The sequence below is a fragment of the Petaurus breviceps genome, unplaced genomic scaffold, assembly GCF_028583685.1.
Source record: "Petaurus breviceps papuanus isolate PSGF00001 unplaced genomic scaffold, PetGlider_PUasm1.0 229, whole genome shotgun sequence".
In the NCBI taxonomy this organism is placed as follows: Eukaryota; Metazoa; Chordata; class Mammalia; order Diprotodontia; family Petauridae; genus Petaurus; species Petaurus breviceps.
This window is the reverse complement of record NW_027185903.1, coordinates 37,793,077-37,808,096: the sequence shown is the minus strand read 5'-3', so window position 1 is coordinate 37,808,096 and position 15,020 is coordinate 37,793,077. Positions and strand designations below refer to the sequence as shown.

General features: G+C 39.8%; 1 protein-coding gene across 4 annotated transcripts in view; it reads left to right on the top strand.

The window, feature by feature from the left end:
* Positions 1-13,569: 13,569 nt before the first annotated feature.
* DDX4 (DEAD-box helicase 4) overlaps positions 13,570-15,020 on the top strand; it is a 69,318-nt gene continuing 67,867 nt past the window's right edge. For 2 of the 4 annotated variants that reach the window (XM_069096494.1, XM_069096493.1), the window contains exons 1-2: positions 13,584-13,655; positions 14,681-14,738. In XM_069096494.1, coding sequence (XP_068952595.1) covers positions 13,584-13,655; positions 14,681-14,738 — 130 coding nt within the window. Of the gene's footprint in view, positions 13,656-14,680; positions 14,743-15,020 lie in introns of all 4 variants that reach the window. The other 2 variants (XM_069096492.1, XM_069096495.1) reach the window with 2 other exon arrangements.

Here is a 15,020-nt window from a genome sequence, read left to right as displayed (position 1 = left end):
TTCATTGAATGACCATATTTTCCCCTGTAGCATTATATTCAGTTTTGCTGGGTAGGTGATTCCCAGTTTTAGTCCCAGCTCCTTTGACCTCCAGGGTATCATATCCCAAGCCCCTCGGTCCCCCAGTGTAGAAGCTGCCAGGTCCTGCCTGCATCATCCTGATTGTGTTTCCACAATACTCAAATCACTTCTTCCTGACTGCCTGCAGCACCCTTTCCCTGACCTGTGAACTCTGGAATTTGGCTACAACATTCCTAGGAGTTTTCTTCCTGGGATCCCTCTCAAGAGGCAATCAGTGAATTCTTTCAATTTCTAGTTTGCCTTCTGGTTACGGAATATCAAAGCAATTTTGCCTGATAATTTCTTGAAAGATGGTGTCCAGACTCCTTTCTTGATTACAGCCCTCAGGTAGACCAATAATTCCTAAACTATCTCTCCTGGATCCACTCTCCAGGTCAGTGGTCCCTCCAGTGAGATACTTCACCTTGCCCCCTATCCCTTCATTTGTTTGGATCTGTTTTATAGTATCTTGATTTCTCACAAAATCATCAGCTTCCAATTGCTCCAATCTAATTCTGAAGGAATTATTCTCTTCAGTGACTTTTTAAAATTGTTTTATTTATTTTTAATTTTTAAAAATAAATTTGTTTCCTTTTAGTTTACAGGATTCAATTCCACAATTCCTTGAGTTTCACATTTTGTCCCCCCCCTTTCCCCCCCCCCCCCACCATGGCGGCATATAGTCAAGTATAGGATCTGTAAATATTTTCACATTATATATTAGTCAGTTTATAAAGATGGATTGTATCAGATGGAATGAAAAATGGTAAAGAGGACATAAAACCAAATAAGAGAAGGAAAAAGATCAGGTATTTTGCTTCCACCTGGATATAAACTCTTCTCACTCAGCATCAGTTTGTATAAGACTCTCCAGGTAAATATGAAGACCGTCTGCTCCTTGTTTCTTATAGCACAATAGTATTCCATAACATGTATATATTACAACTTGTTCAGCCATTCCCCAGTTGATGGGCACCCCCTTAAGTTCCAATTCTTTGCCACCACAAAAAGAGCTGCTATAAACATTTTTGTACATATGGGTCTTTCTCCCACTTCTATGATCTCTTTGGGATATAACCCTAGGAGTGGTATTGGTGGATCAAAGGGTATGAAAGTATTTATAGCCCTTTGGGCATAATTCCAGATTGCTCTCCAGAAAGGCTGGATCAGTTCACAACTCCACCAGCAATGCATTAGTGTTCCAATTTGCCCACATCCTCTCCAGCATTTATCATTTTCCTGTTTGTCATCTTAACCAATCTGACTGGTGAAATGTGGTACCTCAGAGTTGTTTTGATTTGCATTTTTCTAATCAATAGTGAATTAGAGCATTTCTTCATGTGCTTATAGATAGCTTTAATTTCTGTCTCTGAAAACTGCCTGTTCATATCCTTTGACCATTTATCAATTGGGGAATAACGTGTATTCTTATAAATTTGACTCAATTCTCTGTATATTTTAGAAATGAGTCCTTTGTCAGAGACATAGGTTGTAAAGATTCTTTCCCAATTTCCCACCTCCCTCTTAATCTTGGTTACATTGGCTTTGTTTGTACAGAAGCTTTTAGAGAAGAAAAAGAAATCAAAGGAATCAAATTAGGCAAAGAAGAGACCAAGCTATCACTCTTTGCAGATAATACGATGATATACTTAGAGAATCCTAGAGAATCAAGTAAAAAAATACTTGAGACAATAAATAAATTTGGCAAAGTTGCAGGATATAAAATAAACCCACATAAATCCTCGGCATTCCTATATATTTCCAATGAAATTCAATAGCAAGATATAGAAAGAGAAATCTCATTTAAAGTTACTGTAGACATTATAAAATATTTGGGAATCTACCTGCCAAAACAAACCCAGGACCTATATGACCACAACTACAAAACACTTTTCACACAAATAAAGTCAGATCTAACTAATTGGAAGAATATCAATTGCTCGTGGCTGGGTTGAGCTAATATAATAAAAATGACAATTTTATCTAAATTAAATTATATATTTAGTGCCATACCAATTAATTTACCAAAAAACTACTTTATAGAGCTAGAAAAAATAGTAACAAAATTCATTTGGAAGAATAAACGGTCCAGAATATCAAGGGAATTAATGAAAAGAAATGCTAGGGAAGGTAGACTAGCTATACCAGATTTCAATCTGTATTATAAAGCAGCAGTCATCTAAACTACTTGGTACTGGCTGAGGAATAGAGGAGTGGATCAATGGAATAGATTAGGCACATGAGATTCAGAAGTCAATGACTATAGTAATATATTGTTTGATAAACCCCCAGACCCTGGTTTTTGGGATAAGAACTCACCATTTGACAAAAACTGCTGGGAAAACTGGAATATAGTATGGCAGAAACTGGGCATAGACCATTATCTAACATCATATACCAAAATCAAGTCTAAATTGGGTGCATGATGTAGGTATAAAGGTTGATACTGTAAGCAGTCTCCCAAAACAAGGAATAGTTTACCTATCAGACTTGTGGAGAGGGAAAGACTTTATGACTAAACAAGAATTAGAGAACATTATAAAATGTAAAATGGATAATTTTGACTACATGAAATTGAAAAGCTTCTTCAGTGACTTTTTGAAGGTCCTTTTTCATCTTTCAAACTTAGCTTTTTAAAGCATTCCTCTCCTCACTGACTTTTTGGGCCTCTTTTGCCATTTGAGTTAGTCTATTTTTAAGGTGTTATTTTCTTCTGTATTTTTTGAGTCTCCTTTAGCAGGCTGTTGACTCTCTTTTCATAATTTTCTTGCATCATTCTCATTTCTCTTCCCAAGTTTTCCTCCACTTCTCTTACTTGATTATCTTAACTTGAGCTTCTTGAGCTCTTCCATGGCCTGTAACCAATTCATATTTTTCTTAGAGGCTTTTGATGCAGAAATTCTGACTTCACTGTCTTCCTCCCCCTCCATGCCTTGATCATTTTTGTCCCCCAAAAAGGAATCTATTGTTTGATTACGTTTCCTTGGCTTGCTCATCTTGCCAGCCAATTACTTGACTTTTGAGCTCTTTGCCACAGTAGAACTCTGCTTCCAAAATGGAGATAGCTATGTCCCAAATTACTGGGGTTTTTTTGCAGCTACCAGAGCTATTAGATAGGCACCCTCTGTACAGCCCCAACACACTCTGGCTCACTGGACACACACTCCAGGACCATTAACCAAGACCGTGATCTGGATCCAAGCAGGTCAAAGCAAGAGTAATTACCCTCTGAATGGTCTCTTGGTCCCCCTACAATCTGCAGGCCAGGATCTCCAGAAGCAGCCATGCGGTAGCAGCTGCAGCCACCGCCCCTTCTCCCCTTCTCACTCTGGGGGTAGCAGCTGGACCATGCTCCCCCTGTTGGAACAAAGTTCCACTTTGTCTTTGGCATTTGTGGACTGTGAAGTCTGGAAACCGCTATAGCTGCTGGTGAGCCACTGTCCCAAAGTCCACTCCAGCCGCAGCTGGTTGGGGTGCCCTGGAGCTAAAATCTCATCTCAGTTGGGACTGCGCTTAGCTCCCAGTGTGCTGTGATAGACCCTTCCTGCCATCCTGCCGGGCTTCCTTCAGCAGGAGATTTGTTTCACTTTGTCACCTTGTGGGTTCTGTAGCTCTAAAGTTTCTGTAGAGTAATTTTTTACATGTATTGGAGGAGATGGAAGCTGGAGCTGGGTGGAAGTCCTGTTTCTATTTACCATCTTGGCTCCACCCCCCCACTGATAAAATTTTTAAAAGAAATGTTGAATAATAACTACAAAAATAAGTGAAAGGGCAATACAGATAATCTCTAAAATGTTCTAATACCTCACTGTAATATGGAGGTGAATTCTTTTTTTTTTTTGAGGGGGGAGGGGAGGGCAATTGGGGTTAAGTAACTTGCCCAAGGTCACATGGCTAGTAAGTGTTAAGTGTCTGAGGCCAGATTTGAACTCAGGTCCTCCTGATTCCAGGGCCAGTTCTCTATTCATTGGGCCACCAAGATGCCCCTGGAGGTGAATTCTTAAAGGCTATGCCAATGGTGTAAAAGCTGTGGTAGGTTCTACCATGCTAGAAAGGCTTTGAGTATGGCCCTAGAAACAAACTATGTTTTCTGTCTGAGAATCAGTCTAGTTGAGTACAGAAAGACTCCCTGGCTCTTGGGTGATGGATCATGACTTTTAGGCTGTCCAAGAAGATGAACTTAGCTGTGGATAGGCTAGATGTGAAATCTTTGTCTAATAACCAACAATTGAACATAATACTTGAGAAACTGAATTCTATCAATCTTAATATTCATATTCTGAATGAAACCTGAAGATAAAAGGAAGTTACAACTGAACAGAAAGGATCACTCACAGATTCACCTTGGAGAGATAAATGAAGGCATTGGTAGATTTGGTCATATGTCCAAGGGCAATAAAAAACATTATTTAATGGGATATTTGATCCTCTTGTATTGCAGAACTCATGATAATTATGTGTAAGAAGACCACCATGAAGATAATTGTAGCTTATGCACTAATATCTGTTGTAGAGGATGAGGTAGAGATTTAGTAAGAGCTTGATGAGATCTTCCAAACAAAATCAACCCATAGTTAATACTTAGTGATTTCAATGTCTAACCCTAAGAAACTGAAACTGGAAGTATGATCCTCCCAGGCCTGTTTCCAGCCATGCAATCCTGTAATAGGTTCATTGCTAGGGAGAGTCTTCTTATAAATAGAAGAATTAAGCTCCCCATTCTCACATTACTTGGCTTGCTCATGAACCTCCAGCCTTGAATAACTGGGACAAAGCTAATTACAGTAAAACATATGGTTCATGTCTGTGTCTCCACAAGTGGGAAAGTAAAAGAGATACTCAAAGAAGAATATAAATTAGCTATGGGACAGTTAATTTATTCTGATACAGGAAGCAATGAAAATGCCTGATATTAGGAGGAAGATAATTAACTGGAAAAATATTTACAGTGTTTCTCTGCGACATTTCTCTGGATATTTTTAAGCTATATAAAGGATTCACACAAGTTTCTAAGAATAAGAACCATTCCCGAAACTGATAATTAGAAGATATGAATAGGCAATTCTCAAGAGAAGAAATCAAAACTGTCAACATAGTCATATAAAAATGCTCCAAATAATTAATAATTAGAGAAATATAATTCAAAACAACGTTTTACTGAGGTTCTACCTTACCCTCATCAGATTGATAGAACTGACAAAAAAAGAAAAATGATAAATGTTGGAGGTGGTGAGAGAAAATAAGAACGCTAATGAACTATTGCTGGCTTGGTTAATTGTTCTAACCAACCAGGAAGGCACTTTGGAACAATACCACTCAAATCACTAAATTATGCATGCCCTTTCACCTAGTGATAGCTTTACGAAATTCATGTTCTAAACAAATCAAAGAAAGAGGAAAAACATGGGTATATAAAAAGGATTTATAACAGTTCTTTGTGATGGCAAAGAATTGGAAACTGAGGGGGACACCCATTAGCTGGGCAATGACTGAACAATGTATGGTATTTGAATATAATAGAATATTGTTGAACTGTCCGAAATAATGAAATAAATTATTTCAGAGAATTGAGAAGAAAGGGAGGCAGAGCCAAGATGGTGGAGTAGAAGCAGGAAACTCTGTGAGCTCCAGCCACAACCACCTCCAATACCTGTAAAATATGACTTTAAACAAATTTTAGAGCTACAGAACCCACAAAGTGACAGAGAGAAACAAATCTCCCACTGAAGCTAGCCTGGCAGGTCAACAGAAAGGGTCTATCACATAAGACTGGGAGCCGAATGCAGTCCCGCATGAGTGGTGCTGAGCCCCAGGTGGCCCAACCTGCAGCCCAAACTGGCTGGAGCAGACTTCAGGAGAGTGAATCACCATCAGCTGTGGTGGTTTCCAGACTTCTCAACCCATAAACGCCAAAGACAAATTAAAAGTTCAGTGGGGAACTCTGTTGGAACTAGGTGACCAAAGAGTGCAGTCCAGCCCCTGCCCCCAGGGCGAGAGGTGGTGGAGGTGTGTCAGCTGCCTCCAGAGCTCCTGGCCTACAGATCATAGGGGGAATAAGTGACCATTCAGGGGGTAATCTATCTTGCTTTGTCCTGCTTGGATCTGGGTTGCAGTCTTGGGTGGTGGTCCTGGGGGGTGTGGCCAGTGAGCCAGAGCTTATGGCAGCTGCAAAGAGGGCACCCTCCTCAGACCTCTGAGAATATTTGTGAAAACCCCAGCGATTTGGAACAAAGGTCTACACTCTGGAAGCAGAGTTCTACTGTGGCAAAGAGCTCAACAGTCAAGTAATTGGCTGTCAAGATGAGCAAGCAGAGGAAGCGCAATCAGACCACGGAATCCTTTTTTGGGGACAAAAAGGATCAAAACATGGAACCAGAAGAAGTCAGCAAAGTAAAATCTCCTGCATCAAAAGCTTCCAAGAAAAATATGAATTGATTACAGGCCATGGAGGATCTCAAGAAGGATTTGAAAATCAAGTAAGAGAAGTGGAGGAAAAATTGGGAAGAGAAGTGAGAGTGATGCGATAAAATCATGAAAAGAGAGTAAACAGCCTGCTAAAGGAGACCCAAAAAATACTGAAGAAAACAATACCTTAAAAAATAGACTAGCTCAAATGGCAAAAGAGGCCCAAAAAGCCACTGAGGAGAAGAATGCCTTATGAAGCCAAATTTTCCAGATGGAAGAGGAATTTCAAAAACTCATTGAAGAGAATAATTCCTTCAAAATTAGATTGGAACAAATGGAAGCTAATGAGTTTATGAGAAATCAAGATACTATTAAACAGACCCAAACAAATGAAAAAAATAGAAGACTGTGAAATATCTCATGGGAAAAACCACTGATCTGGAAAATAGATCCAGGAGAGATAATTTAAAAATTATTTGACTACCTGAAAGCCATGATCAAAAAAAGAGCCTAGAAATCATCCTTCAAGAAATTCTCAAGGAAAATTACCCTGATGCTTTAGAACCAGAGGGAAAAATAGAAATTGAAAGAATTCACCAATCACCTCTTGAAAAAGATCCCCAAAAGAAAACACCTAGGAATATCATAGACAAATTCCAGAGTTCCCAGGTCAAGGAGAAAATATTATGAGAAGCCAGGAAGAAACAATTTGAATATTGTGGAAACACAATTAGTATAACACAAGATCTAGCTGCTTCTACATTAAGGGACTGAAGGGCTTGGAATATGATATTCTGGAGGTCAAAGGAGCTGGGATTAAACCTAAGAATCGCCTACCCAGAAAAACTGAGTATTATGCTTCAGGGAAAAATATGGTTATTCAATGAAATAGAGAACTTTCAAGCATTCTTGATGAAAAAACCAGAGTTGAACAGAAAATTTGACTTTCAAATACAAGAAGCAAGAGAAGCATGAGAAGGTAAACAGGAAAAAGAAATCATTAGGAACTTATTAAAACTGAACTATTTACATTTCTACTTGGAAAAACAATAATTGTAACTCATAAGACTTTTCTCAGTGTGAGGATACCTGAAGGGAATATATATAGGAGGATGTATGTCTATATAAATATATATGTGAGTGTGAGCATTTGTATGTTCATGTATACATAGACAGAAGGCACAGGATGAGTTGAATATAAAGGGATGATATCTAGAAAATAAAATTAAGAGGTGAGAGAGGAATATATTGGGAGAAGCAGAAAGGGAGAGATAGATTAGGGTAAATTATCTTATATAAAAGAGTCAAGAGAAAACTGTTACAATAGAGGTGAAGAACAGGAAGGTGAAAGGGAATGGGTCAACCTTACTCTCATTGAATTTGGTTTAAGGAGGGAATAACATACACACTCATTTGGGTATTTTACCCTACAGGAAAGTAGGGGGGAAGGGGATTAGAGAGGGGATGTTAGAAGGGAAGGCAGATTAAGGGACAGGGTAGTTAGAAGCACACACTTTTGAAAAGGGATAGGTCAAAGTAGAAAACAGAATAAGTGGGGGGCGGGATAGGATAGAGGGAAATATAGTTAGTCTTTCACAATATATCTACTATGGAAATGTTTTGTGTAACTACACATGTACAACCTATATTGAATTGCTTATCTTCCCAGTGGGGGTGAGTGAGAAGGGAAGAAAGGAAAAAAATCTGGAAATCAAAGTTTTTAAAAACAAATGTTTAAAAAAATTGTTTTTCACATGCAACTGGGAAATAAGATGTACAGGCACTGGGGCATAGAAATCCATCTTGCCCTACTAGAAAGTTAGAGGGGGGATGGGAGAGGATATAAAAGAGAGAAGACTGGGGGAAGGGGTATTCAGTAGGCTCACTATTTTGGGGTGAGGGGGAAAGATGGGGAGAAAATTTGTAACTTAAAATCTTGTGGAAATGAATGTTGAAAACTAAAAATAAGCAAATAAAAAAAGAAAGAAAAAATTGAGAAGACATATAAATTGATGCAGAGTAAAATGAGTAGACCCAGGAGGATAATTTATACAATAAACTCTTAAAGTCATAAGAACTCTGATCTATAATTACAAAGGACCAATGATGGAGAATGTTACCAATGAGAAGGTAAACAGGAAAAAGAAATCATAAGGGACTTATTCAAGCTGAACTATTTACATTTCTTCTTTGAAAAACAATAATTGTTACTCATATAACTCCTAGCAGAAAGGCAGTGGACTCAAGGTGCAGAATGAGACACCTTCTGGGACATGGATAATGTGAGAATATATTTTTCTTGATCATGTTTATTTGTTTGATAAGAAAAAAAACTAATTTAGAAAGAGAAAAAAGAAAGTAATCTTAAACTTAGGACAATCAAAACACAGCATTCTGTAACTTAATTTCCACCTACAGTCGCAATTACTGCAAAGGCTTATATTTTAAGTTTCACCAGAACATAATACTGTTTGTCAATATTACTAATTAAGCATTTCACATTTCACCTTGGTCCAGGATACTCATCAAATAGCTAATGGTCTTCTTTCAGGTGGTAAGCTCTAGAGCTAGTAAGAAGCACATTTTACCAGCCTAAGATGGTTACAGATGTCACCAAGAAGTTAGAAACCTGTGAATAATTGACACAATATCCAACCAGCACAAAGCACACATTCTTGAAATGATAATCAAGATTGCCCGGGGGCTCAGAGCATTTTATGATTTTTGTTATCTGCATTTTGGGCAGCTAGGTGCCACAGTGGATAGAGTACCAGGAGGTGTTGTCAGGAAGACCTGAATTCAAATCTGGTCTTGGATACTTACTAGCTGGGTAACCCTGGGCAAATCACTTAACCCTTTTGGCCTCAGTTTCCTCATCTGTAAAATGAGTTGGAGAAGGAAATGGTAAATAGCTCTAGTATCTCTGCCATGAAAACCTCAAATGGGGTCACCAAGAGTCAGAACAACTGAACAACAACAACTATTTTTAAAATTTCTAACTGCAGAGAAAAGAAGCCAAGAGAAACTGAGACCCTTGCCCTGGGTTAAAAAAATCACTGTCACTTTGAACAAAGGGGCCTTCCAGCTTTCTCTACCCTCTAAGAGAAGATAGAGATGGGAACTTTGAAAAGGACCATTCACTAAAATGATAGTAGTTGGACTCTCTCCAGTAGTTGGAGAGAGTAGTCTGGGAAAATAAATCCCTATGGGAGATTTGGGAGCTGGGGTGCAGGGTGGGTTGGGAAATGTTCCTTACTTAAACTGCAAAGGTGAGCATGGGGAGAATGACCAACAATATATTCAGGACAATGAAATTAGAGAAGTCAAATGATTATACATTATATAGATATCATAAATAATTTCTTCAAGGAGAGAACTGGGTGGCCCTGGATATGGCAAGCACCGTGCAATATTATAAAAAAATGAAATTGACTTTATTTTAACAGATAGAAAAATGCGTTTCCGATACAGGAGTTATTTCCAATCAATTGTCTGTGTCTAGTCAGACTCATCTTGTTAGAGCAAAGATCAAATCAGTCTCAAACTAGAAGAATAAAAATGAGAAGGAGATACAGGAATTAATTGAAACAATTCTAATCTGACCTCTATTAACAAGCTGTCCTTGCTGCCAAATGGGACAGCTTTCAAACAACAGATATTTTACATGGATTATTGATTACTACCATTTTTTTAGGGCATTTATGTAAATTGCTATATTTGTAGACCAAAATGGAATGGTCTCCAGCTCAGCCAACAAACATTTAATCTTCTTTCCAACAGAGATATAAATAACCAAAGTCAACATTGTTTACTTTTTTTTTGGAGGGGGAAGGCAGAGCAATTGGGGTTACATGATTTGACCAAGGTCACACAGCTAGTCAGTGTTAAGTGTCTGAGTCCAGATTTGAACTCAGGTCCTCCTGACTCCAGGGCCTTTGGTCTATTCACTGTACCACCTAGCCACCCCCTGTCAACATTGTTTATAGACATATGTGTGGGATTTTAAAGATTGTGGAAGATTATGACTAGTATTGCCTCATAAAATAATGAAAAACAGTGGAGAGAAAAAATACTTTAAATAAAGTTTGGTGACAGGATGCCTTTAAACTAAGCAACATTGTCTATAGTACCAATAAGATAAACCAAGAAAAAACAGAAAAGACTGAAGAGGTAAAGAGGGAATGAAGAATGTGACTCTGCCAACCTTTTGGGGAGTTGTAGAGTTTTAGATACTTTCAGATTATTACATATAGAAATATGTGACATTACAAACTTTGAGGTTTACAAAGCACTTTACATACATTGCTTTTATCATCCCCATTTTATAGATGAAGAAAGGAAGGTTCAAATGTTTAGTAACTTCTACATGGTTAGGAGGTTACTAATAGTTGTGGGTTGTAGGTACACCCATTATAGTTCTCCTTTAATTCTATATTATGTGCTTATTCCCCTATACTAAACGACATTTATTTGCTTTAGAAAAAGAAACAGTATAAGAAATTTTTCATTCTCTTCCCAAAATTAATTTTACAAGGAATGGTAGATGTAAAATTTAACAATTTTAACAAATGCAAATGTATTGAACTCCCCCCCATAGAGATCCATATAAAGAACCTAAATTTATTTATATTAAAAAAATAAATCCAAGATTATACATGTTGGGGAAAGGAATAATTTAAAAATTGTTGGACACAATGGGGAACAATGTAGTGAGAAAAGAATTTAGATTCCCTAAACATCAAAGTTTTAATTGATGTTTCAAATATATAAAAACTGGAAGAAAAGGAAAAAGAACACATCTCAATTATGATTTAGTTTAATTAATTAAAATTTAATTTATTGCAGAGGACAAGTGGAGAAGTTCCACAAAGAAACTGATAAAACCCTCAGAATTCAGTCTGTGGAATATTTTAACACCTGGTGGCTTCACTACAAAGAGGACATTGGAGAGAGAAGTGAAAAAAATACATAGGAAAATACGGTTTAGTATAGAAAAGAAACTTCCCATCTATGTAGATCAAGTATTTTGTTAGAGAGGCCGCTAGGTGGCGCAGTGGATAGAGCACTGCACTTGGCACCGGGAAGACCTCATTTTTGAGTTTAAATGTAGCCTCAGACACTCTCATTAGCTGTGTGACCCTGTGAAAGTCATTTAACCCTTTATGCCTCAGCTTCCCCATCTGTAAAATGAGCTGGAGAAGGATCCCAAAAGGGGTCACTAAGAGGTAGATGAGACTTAACAGCAAAACTTATCCAGGGTCTACTCTACATAGTGTAATTGCTGGGCCACAATCTTAGCTCTAACTCTGATGCTAATTACCAGAATAAGATTGTAGATGACGAAACAACCTCCTAGCAACCATTCTCTCCGTTTACTTTTCCCCTTTGATTTCCTCCTCAGACCTCTGCCTCGGCCCACTAACACACTTTTTATTTCAATAACTCCCTCCCTCCTAAACCCCTCTTCACTTTTAATTACGACGGAAAGCGTGGGCACTCGTGTGCCCACCTTATTTGCAAAATGAGAGGGTTGGACTAGAAGATTTCTCAGCTCTCTGAACAGAACTTCCATGTGTATCAGTTTTGCTATATGAAGCTTAAATTCATGCGAAACATATTCAAATACCCAAGAAAATATTGACTGGAGTTTGCCGTTTCACATTTTTTCACATTAATTACACTTTGTAGAGTAGGACATTTTGTCCACCTATTGTAGACCCAGCATCTAAGTCAGAGGGGGTCAGCTGAGGCTCCCTAGAGGTTAAATGACTTGGCCAGGAATGTACAGCAGCAAAGGGCAGGGCCCGGGTTTTGGGCCCAGCTCCCTCTCCTCCACAACCGCGTCTCTCCTGCATTGGAATTGCTTGGTTAACGGTACGTATGCACAAGCGGCAACTGCGGATGCACGCACGGTTTTGCGGGACCGAAGGTCCTCATGGGAGACCTTCCCAGGCTTGCATACAGGGTGGAACCTCTGCACACGGCCCGCGGGAAGGCTCTGGCGGGAAACCACTCATCACCCTCCCCTCCCCCTCAGCTTCCCTCCCCACCCCCTCCCACCCCCGGGGCCGTATTGAGCAGAGCTAAACAGTGGCAAGTTTTGCTTCGAGGGTGTGGGATTCGAATGGCGCGGGCGGGGCGGGCGGGGCGGGCGGGGCAGTGGCGGCAAGCAAGTTGAAGCTCGCCCGAGCGCTGATTGGCTGCGGCAGCCCGTCGCCCGGTGCGATTTGTTGTTTGGGCGGGGCACGTGACGCCGCCGGGGCGCCGGCACGTGCGGCGGTTTAAGCGCCGACCGCATTTGGGCGGGACCGCTCAGTGAGGCGGCGGCTACCTGTGACCGCGGGAGGTGAGGAGGCGGCTCAGGAGATGGGACCAGGGGCCCCCAGACCGTCCGGCCGGGGCGGACAGCGTGCCTCGCCGCTGCCTCTCACCCCTCTTCGTGGTCTAATGGCAGCAGTGGAGGGAAGGGAAAGAGGGAAGGCCGGGGTGGGGGCTCCGCATTGCCCGGCCTCGAATAGGGGATCGCGGGGGGCCAGCAGGCCCAGGCCTCGCCCCCTGGGGGACCTGGGTGAGGCCGGCGCGGCGCCAGCGCCCGTTCTCGGGGACTGAAGGGATGGGGGCCCCCAAATGTCACCCATCAGGTCCCCCTACCTGTCTCCCCCGCTTACCTTGTAGCAAGGAGCCCAAGCTCTCCTTGGGGAGGAAACTCAGAGTCTCCTGCAAAGGAGCCCTGGAGTCACCGCCCTCCCCCTCTTCCCCTACTCACTCCCCCCCCCCCCCCCCCCACTTCTCCCTTGCCTTTTGTCCGTGACTCTTAAGAGAATTGCAGTTATTTCCCGTGGAAAGGATGAACCTGTAGTCCTTGGGAGATTGGGTGGGGGTGGGGGTGTTTGTCTCTTAGATGAATTGAGCTCCCCTTGTAGGGATTATTGTACTATTGATGCAAAATGCTGATGAAAATAGTTCATCTATACAGCCCTTTAAGGCGTCAAAAATGAGCTAATTGAATAATTTTAAAAGTTCGTATGTGAGATTGGGGTTTTGTAATTAATAGGCATATGGTTCTGTGGTCAGATAGACATAGTTGTATTTTTGTTTTAGTAGAACTCGTGGCCAACATGGGTGATGAAGATTGGGACACAGAAATCCTCAAACCTCACATACCATCTTTTGTCCCTGTATTTGACAAGGTAGTGTGCTTAAAGTTCATTATGTGTGTCAAAATGGTGCACTGGGGAGTTTTAAATGATGCATTTTTAGACCTTAAGACATGTTTTAGAGTGATAACTGGACCATCTTATAGGGAATGGGAAAATAACAAGGTATCCTAGTGCTGAAGCCAGTGTCTCACCCCAGATACGTTTTTTAACAAGCAATTTAATATGTTATACAGGTTTTGAAACAGAGAAGTCAGATTTAGACTCACGTTCATTTGGCATAGGAACAACTGAAAAAGGCTATTACTTTTGTGGAAATCAGTTCCCTACCTTGAGTTTCAAAAAGTCATTGACTTTTGTTGTGCAAAATTTTCCTCTAAAACAAAAATTGAGAAAGGTTAGCCAATAAAAAAGAGTCTGTACAGTCTTCATTAAATATTGGTCTTGGGTCCCCTTAAAGAGATTGTCATGAATTTTAAAATTATCATTCAGCTCTGTGATATTTGGTTTCTGTTTTGTATAAGAGAATTGTTTTGTTTAGAAGAAAATCTGATTTTTCTGCTTGTGGCAAGGCAGCTTTCCCTTTGGTAAAATGGATATGCTTAGCTATGAAGAAAGTTGATGTGAAGATGTAATGCTGTAGAGGGAGCCATGACTGCTTATTAGCTGTGTGACTTTGAACAAGAATTTAGGTGTTGTGATAGATAATTTAGCACTTCTCCCACTATACCGTACTATGTTTGAACCATAGAATCTGCTCACTTTCTCCCTTCATTTTTAGGGCAACCTCATATTTTTGAAATAATATTTTACTACTGATTTAGGAGCAAAAACAAGATTTTCACCTTTTGTTGAATTTAAGACCTGAGGGAGTTTTTGCAGTAATTTTTTTTAAACTACTACTACCATGGTCAGCTGGTATAGTGCTTAGTCTGAAATTCTGTAAGGAGCTACATTTAAGAATTAAGGTAGCCCTTTGGAAGTACTGTTTTTTTCATAGTTGCAGGTCCTGATTATAATTTAAAGTGAATAATTAAGTTTAATATATTTTCTTTTAGGATACCTTTTCTTCAGGAGCAAATGGAGATGCTTTTAATAGGGCTTCAGATTCATCAGGTATGTGTTACTGCAGAAATTTGTATCCCATCTAGGACACCTATATTAGGTAGAATAGGAATAGTCTGAAAATTTTTCGAACTCAATCTGAATTTTTCCTGATTTGGAGCTTGTTTGGCTTCAGAGTTAAATCCAAAGGGCTCCTATCAAGAATATGGCACAGAATTTGGAACTTGGGGTGTTGAAAGTCTTGAAAGATGGTGGCCTCTGAGGAAGAGAACCACCTAAGCCTCAGAATTATTGTTGGACTTGCCAGGCAATTAAAGCACTTTAATTTTAAGG